This window comes from Eurypyga helias, unplaced genomic scaffold (assembly GCF_000690775.1).
Source record: "Eurypyga helias isolate BGI_N326 unplaced genomic scaffold, ASM69077v1 scaffold29939, whole genome shotgun sequence".
In the NCBI taxonomy this organism is placed as follows: domain Eukaryota; kingdom Metazoa; phylum Chordata; class Aves; order Eurypygiformes; family Eurypygidae; genus Eurypyga; species Eurypyga helias.
The window spans coordinates 453-9,594 of record NW_010270735.1 but is presented as its reverse complement, the minus strand read 5'-3'; the positions used below and the strand labels follow the sequence as shown (position 1 = coordinate 9,594).

General features: G+C 40.9%; 1 protein-coding gene across 1 annotated transcript in view; it reads right to left on the bottom strand.

The window, feature by feature from the left end:
- Positions 1-8,604, bottom strand: part of LOC104514793 (dystonin-like) — a 71,954-nt gene extending 63,350 nt beyond the window's left edge. Inside the window, 6 exon segments of the mRNA XM_010158561.1 lie at positions 1-11; positions 14-89; positions 2,334-2,500; positions 3,760-3,930; positions 5,031-5,192; positions 7,321-8,604. The exon segment at positions 1-11 is cut by the window's left edge and continues 100 nt beyond it. Coding sequence (XP_010156863.1) covers positions 1-11; positions 14-89; positions 2,334-2,500; positions 3,760-3,930; positions 5,031-5,192; positions 7,321-8,604 — 1,871 coding nt within the window.
- Between the last annotated feature and the right edge of the window lie 538 nt (positions 8,605-9,142).

Here is a 9,142-nt window from a genome sequence, read left to right as displayed (position 1 = left end):
CTGCGGGGGCGCCCAGCCACTCCACCAGCGGCTCCAGAGCTTCATGGAACTGCTGCGCTACCACCGAGATGCCTTCCAACTGACGATTCCTATCAACATGCCAAGAGAAAGGTTATTTTTTGTGATGAAGTAAGTGTGAAATAGGAAAATTAAGGGAAAAAAAAAAAGCCCCTTGAATCCTTTGCAGAAAAAGAGAGATAATTCTGTCTTATTGTAGGAACCAGTCACCAAATAAAACAGAAATATACCCATGATACTCAACGAAGCACAAGGTAACGTAAAAATCAAATCAAACAAAAAGACCTCCAACACCTCAAAGCTGTTTGAAACTCTTTTAGCTAATACGCACGTTTTTCAAAGAAAAAGAGTATCACTTTATTCATACACCTTTTGCTAAAAATAACCTAGCACTCAATTCAGGAAAATATTGGTTTATACCCAATTAGGGCAGTTCTCAAGTTTCTAGGCTGTCTTTAAGCATAAAGTTACATTCCCTTGACTATCATACATGTTTTAAAGTTAGGCAAAGGCCTTATTGAACCAGAATATGTTGTCATGCTTCCTCAGTGTTGTAAAATACCTTTAAACATTTATTGAATGATGTGAACAGAACTGTTTGGCTCTACTTTTGCTTCTCTTGTTCTGGATGAAAGCTCTTAACGAGACTAGTGAGACAACGTTAACGAAGCGCAGAGACTTGACCTCCAAAACAAAAAAGCAGTATCTGAATCATTTCTGTTTCAGACTGTTACATTTCAGAGAAGGCTCTTGATTACAGTAAGTCTTCTCTACAAACACTGCTGAATAAATTTCATCCAAGCAGACTTCTTAAGAGAGATTTGCCCTCTGTGAAAAACACAACAATGTTGTCTTTCAAATGGGGATCTCATTCCAGATAAAAGCTACATTTACCCATGCTTCCCCAAGCTTAAAAACAAGGTAGACCTGACATGCTTAGCCATGCAACACTCGATGAAGTACAATACACAGTTTTCACAATCAGCCTCAAATCTCCTGTTCATTTCCATAGACTGGCCAAAGACAAATGGAGACCAGCTTGCGGCTAATAGATGGCTTGGAAAAAGCTGCAATTTGATTTTTAATTAAATATCACCAGACTGGGGGAATAAATATTAAATTAAACATGACTTTAACATTTACCCCAGCTAATGAGTCAGATTGCTTCAATTACCAAAAAGAAAAAAAGAAAAGAAAGAAGGAAATAATGGTCTAATTAGTGGTTGACTCTGCTAATTCAATAATCATATTATTAATATGAGGTTAAGAAAAGAGGTTCAGAGTAAAGGAATTAGAGCGAGGCTACCAGAAGGAGCAGGCACCAACAGAGGTGAGTTCAATGCTACTCTAACCGTCCAAATCCCAACAATTTGTTCTTCACTGTAAAGCTTCACTGTTCACTTAAATTCCTTTTCTTCAACTTTCCAAGTCCTTTCTTGTTCTCAATTATATGTCTTTTTCAGGCCACCCCTTACGCATACTCGTCTTCTCTCTATATTCTGAACCAGGCCATCCTTTTTCAAATCCCTACCCAGAACACACATTCAGCAATGCTTTCAATACGGATTCCTTCAAACACACTTTACACTTCAAAATTTTCCAGGTATTTTATACATTGACAACTAATAAATCTACATGTGTGTATAAAAAGATACTGTGTTTATGGCTTTTGTTTTGTTTTTAACTGGAAATTGAAGTGGACTGCACATCTTCAAGAGACACTGTTTTCTGTTTTGCTAGAATATATCTGCATAATTTGATGGCCCTTTTTGTTCTTGAGAACCAAGGGAGCCCAGCATCTTGCATAAATACGTCAGCAACTGACAGTATGAGGATCTCCAAGTTGTTCGGAACTGATTATATGGATGACAGACACCAAACAGAAAAAGGGAAGAAGAGTCAGTGCCCCCTCTTTGCAGCAGCATGTCAGGATTTTGAGGTTCCAAGGGAACATCACTATTTAAGTGTAAAATTTGCACTTGATTCTATGCAAAACGGGTTCTTGCACCAAGAAAGTTGCATTCTAATGTACTAATGGAGATAAAATATTCAGAAGCTACTATGGAATTAATCCTACAAGATTGAAGCACCTTAGGCTAAACTTCTTTAAAAAGCTCTTGGTCTGTTCAAGTCACTTATCTCCACTTTTCCTTCAGAGGACCTATTATATCAACATCAAGACACAATAATGTAATGGAATAATAAGAAGGATAGTACTTCCAAAATTTCACACTGTAAAATTCCACATGCTGCGTCCAATCATCTATTACACGCTAGGTCTACATTTTTCAAATCTGTGAAAGAATTTCAAATACCTTGTTTCAGCTTTACTGAGCAGTGCATCCCATCGACTATCCAGGAAACTCAACTGTTTCAAGATCTTCGCTCTATCAGCAGGTTCTGCTGACTCTGCAATTTTCTCCCCTTCGCGCTTGATTACCTCAACAGTAGGCTTGCGGTCATCCAGCAACCTTTGGAGAAGCTACAGAGAGCAATCAGTTATTAAGAAACAGTATAATAACACAAGTGTGAAAACAGAAGGAGCTAGACTTCTTAAAAACGTGTTAAAGCAAAAAAAGGGAAAAGGCAGTGCCTATACTGGGATGAAAGTGTGAATAATGCTAATCAAAAAAAGAGACACACACACCACATAGCCCCAACACATGCTCATTTCAGTTTTTCAATGGTTTTGCTGTGAACAGCAGTTTGACCAAGCCCATTCAACCTCCTTGGGTTCTACAGGGTAAAGACGTGTGGGAGCCCAGGAGCAAACAGCTAGAGGAAAAAGTTCTATTTAATACCACTGAGGGGAAAAAATGCTATTCAGAGTATCTGATACAATTTTATAGGAACATTTTTGAAAAAGCTGCATGCCCTTCTAGACTTGGCCACACAAAGATAATTCTGATATACAGAAAGGTATGAAAGTAAGTATTAAAACTATTGTACTCATCACTTGTTTGAGATATAACTGAGTTGACTGATCTAGTCCAGTAAATTTATTTCTGCCTCAAGAATAAACCACACCTCTGCCTAAAATCCTCCCTTCCTCCGTTCTCTAGTTGCCTTAGGTTAACACTAATATTTTGCTTCTGCAGGCATCCCAAGATGACAGCATGTATTGACCATAACTTCACGTTAAGTCCCTGGGTGGCAGTGGGCCACACAGTCCAACTGCACAGACCGTACGTTTCAGAAGCCACATTATGCTTCTTTCTTCTATAATCATTATGAAAAATAGCACAAGTTGACAACATTGATAGCACTTCCACATTAGGACAGGCCATTTCCCAACAGCATTCCAACTAATTTCCAACAACAATCAGATCACAATCCAGATCGAGCCAAATATTTAAATTGTTAATCTGCAATATTACCTTGGAATTATTACAACGAAAATTTAATAGTTTTTTTTTCCTACTTTCCAAATGGCCAAATATTGGATTTTATGCTTTCTCTTTTTCCAATAGGCCTTTCACAATTCTTTCCAGATAGTTTTAATAATTCTAACCAGAGCTCAGATTCCACAGTGTCACTCTTTGTCTTATATCCCAGAAGATGAGCACTACTCTCAATCCTGGACAGATCCTGGAGTATCGAACAGATGGCTGCTTTAAACACCTCAGCACACTTCAATGTAATCTAATACACTGGAACAGATTTTATTCTTTACCAAAGACTGGGAATTTATTCTCATTAATCCAGTGGAAGGAGATAAGATTCTGAACGCATTTCACTTACTTTCTGTTCCTGTATTTGGGCCTTCACAACTTTGAATTCAGCAGATGGTGGTTTCTGGTTAGCCACAAGGTCTTCTGTATCAATGAGCCAGCTAAGCAGAGACTCAAGGGCGTCCTGAAATCTCCCGCAGTGAAGGAGGGCTTCCTGCAATTGCGCAGCACGCTGGGCAACCTGGAAAAAAGGTAGGGGTTCGGACTGTACTCACCTTTTCATTTCTGTGAAATGAGCAGCCAAAATCTGCAGAACATCCGCCAACATCACTAACATACTCAACAATTTCACAGCTATTCATAATGGCACTATGGCACAATTTAGCATTAATCTCTCGGGGATACAGACATGCAATGAAAAGAAGAGGCTGACTCCCAACCAGACTGCACTAGTAGCCCTTTACATGAGAAATTACTGGTTTATATAGCTACAGCATTAGGAAGTAGACTGACAGGATGTTTGTGTTTCAGACAGTCTTGATATTCCTTATAGACTGACCAAGCCAGGAACCCAAAGCAGCAATTCTTAATAAGGGGCAATAATCCTTCAAAGGGCAGAAGAAATAGGAAAGGAGAAGGCAAAATGGTGAACTACAGGTGTCTGTGGTTCTGCTGCATCACTCCTTCAGGAAGACGGAGTGTAGGAAAATGAGCATCGTTTCTCCTTCCGACCCATTTTCAACAGCTGAAGAGGACTCCTCAAAAGCACAGAGGCCCATCTACAGCCGGTTTTCCAAGTACCTTCCGATGTCTCAAGCAATACAATCCTTATGGTGCTCTAAAGAAAACTTGCCACTGATCACACTAAGCTGGGCTGTATCACTGCTCTGTGCACTGCGCAGGTATGACGGTGTACAGGAATACGCAGTGAAAAAAATGTGTGAACAAAGACTTAAGAAGAACTACTTAGAAGTGGCTGGCTACAAATGACAAGTGACCTTTATATGAATGTGTCACAACTCCAAAGTCTTTCACTGGGTTATCAAAACTCCCTGCTCTGCTTAAGCAGGAAGGAACATATAGTCCTAGAGGAGTCGTTCCTGAATAAAAATCCAGGACAGACCCACAGAAAGTTTGACAAAACCTTATAAATCATCTTAACACCTCTGGCTACTACTGATATAAATCTTATCCTCAGAATTACCAACAAAGTGACTGTGTAAAGTTATACAATTCATATTCTTACTGAATATTTAATTTCCTGTAGTTCGAAAGACGTCAGCAAGCAGATAATCACAAAGCAGAACACAACAAAACCAGAACAGTATACAAAGTAATAACCTTCTTATTAAGAGTCTTCCATCGGGTGTTGACATCTTCAAGGTCATGTTCAAGGATTTCTGTGTTGGTACTTTTAGCAGCACTTTGAATTAGGCCTTGACCCAACCAATTTACCTCCTGTTGTTTTACTTGGAGGGGTTCGATTTCTTCTTTCTGGAATACCTGCAGATGAAATCCAAGACACACATGAAACATTGTATCTTCTGACATATAATGCATCTGGCATTTGCATCACAGTATGCAACAAAAAAATTGCTGAGAATGGGTGCCTGGAAGAAAAGAAACCATTCCTCATCAGCACCTTCCTAAAAGCAATTTAACAAATCCAGACAGAACAGAATCAATCAAAACAGAATAAATGCAATACAACATAGAGGGAAAACACCGTACATTTCTATGGGTGGTTTTAGATGGGGTGGGGGGAAGTTTTGGGGAAAAAAGGAAAATAAGAACTTCTAACAGAGGAAAAATATGCAACACAGGAGGAACTCTGTTTAATTATCTACAATATCTACCAAAAACAAGGGCAGAAGGATTGTTAAATTACTCCCAAATAAATAAACAAACACACACCCAAAAGAGACAATTGGGCATTTTTTTTCCAAATTAGGGCAAAAGTTTTGAGTTAAAGAAGCAGTGAAGAAAGGGACATTTTAAGGTAGTTTTTAGGCTAATATGAGGGTAACAAGGGAGGAGGAGGTACTACAGATGCTCCTGAAATCATATCCCAGTGAAGGCCCCGGAGAATAGGTTTTCATTCAGAGGGATATTCTTGCAAATTGTCAGGGCTTTGACCGTACCCAAACAGCAGTTGGAGCTGTTTTCTGTTTGCTTTATTTTACTCTTTCAGGTATTTAAGCTTTTCAGAGCCAGATGATTGCCATTAGCAACAGCAATGTAAATCTCCATTTGTATTCATCCGCACTAGGCTGCGCTGACACCGGTGTCAATGAGATCAGAAAATGGCCCGAAGCCCCTGAATTAATTACACAGGCCAGTGAAAAATAACCAATGAATAAACAATGCTAAAGAATGCTCAACTTTTGACCCTAAATCCTTCTCTTTCTATAGCAGCATTCAGTAACAGTTCTGGTGTACATTTAGTGCATTCAAAGCAACCTTTCCCAGCACCCTGAAAAGCAGGGAGCCCTCCGAGGGTACCAGTGGCTCCCCTCTTCTGCACCAAACACAGGGTGGCAAGCGGCTGCTTTCAAAGCCGCAGACCTCAGGTGGCAGAGCACGCGTCCATCAGCTTGACAAGTCAATCTAAAAGCTACAGCAACTACACGAAACGCAAGAAAAGGAAATAAAATAAAACAAACCCAACACTGGAAACTCTTAAGACTGTGGTTACATGAAAACTTAGTGCAACCAGCTGGCTGCTCCCAGAAAAAGGAAAATGCTGGTGTTTTTCTTGACTGTAGGGTAGGGAGGAGGCAGAATAATATTTCCACACAGAATCAATAACAAATTCTTCTTTTACGTGCCATAAAGCCTCATCTTTTGAGAGCAGCGTCCTGCCACAGAGGGGACTGATCTCCATAATCTGCCCTTTAAAAACACACGCATTCTTTTGCAGAGAGAAGCTTAAAATAAATTACAATTATTGCTGAGGCCAAAGTTTACCAGAACAACTTAGCAACAAAGCCTGAAGTATCTCAGATTTCAACCAGAGTGGGAAGAAAAAAATTACAGACCCGACAAACACCCTTTCCTTATTACAAAGCTTCACTTCTTACCCTCTTACCTCACCCACCGCTCGCAAAGCGCTGCAAGATCCTGCGCTTGTAAAATACTACCGTAAGGTCAGATCTGCTCTCTGGCACGCACACGCTGAAGGCGGCTTTCAGAAGAGGCGGTGAGCCTTTAATCTGCCTGCTTTGGAAACCACAACGATCTGATACTGTTCCTTATACCTGGATGAGTAAGGCTGCTCGGGCTGAACACCCGGGCTGTAGCTGCCCTGGGATGGCATTGCCCGTGACCACGCTCCAGCACCGAGGAGATGCTCCACCGCTGGAGGAACAGGCACCAGGCGGGCAACAACTAACCCTGCCCCACGCAGCTGGAAATAGCTCTCCCTCTCAGAGTTTGCCCCGAATTTGAGAGGCAATTTCTGAACTGACCACCTATGCTGGACATGGAGTGCGTGCTATGCAAATTACACCGATTACTAGAGCTGCGCAATTAATAAAAAATGACATTTTTGCGACAACAAAAAAAGCTTTAAGCAAATATCTTGAAGGCTGAATTACAACTATTTCACAAACCTATGGATTTTTTTTATTACCTTGTTAGACAATAGGCCATTGCAGACTGTATCCAAAGTTTCTTGGATGTCAGTACTCCAGATACTGCCTTTGCTTCTCCCTGGGATAGCTTTTGGATGGTTTACAGTACTACCTAACTCAAGCTGCTGAACAGAAAACGCCATTTCATTTGAGCCTGTATGTGCTACACTGGACTCCTCTGTATCAGACAAAATCTCGTATTTTGCTAAATCCAAGTCACTAGTATTTACAACAGCATTTGCATAATAAACATCTACATGATGACATACATCATCCACATAATCCTTCTCTACTGCTGCAACTCGTATTTCCATTTTTTCATGAGCATAGGCATCTTCCACTTCATTTTTGTCGAGGGAAATACTTCTTCTATCACTTTGAAGAGGATTGTCATGTGACAGCGTTTTCTCTTTGAAACCTTGCAAGTGAGAGTATTTTCCCCCCATCTCTTCTTGATCGCTCTCACATGTCTGTGCATTGCTTTGGTTTACTTTTCCAGAGGGTAAAATGTCATGCAAAGCCAAACTGCCGTTTTCTTTGACGGGGACGCTACTGCTCGCAAGCAGTGGGGTTTGCTGCTCTCTGCAAACTGCTGGGAAACACGGTCTGAACTGACCTACTGCATGGATATCTTCTGCAGAAGACAAACTTTGTATTTGAGCTTGCTCCCCTGCTAACAGCGTATCTTGTTTTTCTTCCCTTTCTGTTGGGGGGCTGCATAAACCAGAATCATCCTCTTCTGAGGTAAGAGAATTCGTACCCCATTTGCATTTGCCCAATCTAACCGTATCTGATGTATCAGCAGTTTCATTAAAGGAACTTTCACTTTTATTCGTGTAATCTGAAAAGTTGGGCGGAACAAACATTCTCCACGATCGCCTATGCTCCTTCTTTTCCGTGTGAGACTTTGCTTTGGGTAATCCAGCTGTCCGAATTATATCGCTGTTCAGTTTGAGAGCGTCAAAGATCATTTTTTCATCTAACTTGTTAGCTTCACGGCTTCGGAGCTCAAAAACACTGGAAGAAGTAAGGGCACCATTGGAGCACAAAGTGCTGATGTCCAGTGTTCTGTGACTGTAGGGTAAGGTCCGGTCCGTGAAATGCCTCGAGGAGAGGCTGCCCTTGGAGCCGGAATCGATCTGTTCATTCAGCCGCACAGTGTCATAGATGGACCTCTGGGGAACATAGCAGTCCTCAATGTTTAGATCTTCATCTTCTTCCCCTTTGCCAACACACGGAGGATTCTGACGTAGACAGTCTGGCCTGCTAAGTGGCTTCCCCATCCTGAAAGTATTCACAGAAGTACACCACTATACCTCCGTTTTCATCGATACAGGGGAAACGTTAAAAAAAGCACTCTGAAGAATTACAGTAAACTTGCCCTTAGCATAAGATGCATAGATACAAAATATACATCATAACTTATGAGGTGGCTGAGGTCATTCATAATCAGTGCATCAGTTTAAATGCAGCTTTACCTGGATGTGAGGTGTCCCCCCCCGAAAAAAAAAAAAATATATAAAGTGCTTCAGTAAGAAAGTAACAGAAATCTTCCAATGTCACAGAAAAACAAAGTGTAGCAGTGGCTCAAATATTTCAAACACTCCATGGAAGGCTTCGTTTAGTTTTCCAGGTCAGAATCTGTATCTGAAATCTCCCGAATAAGTCTTCCAAAGGAGTAAGCGTTACAGAAGGCAGCACATTATCTGCTGTAGGTGACGGCTTAACTGTAATCCCCTTAACTGGTTTGCGGAGTCCCATCTCCTTTATAAATAAAACATGGTGCGGCAGCTCAAAAAGACAGAATCCACAGTGGCTGTG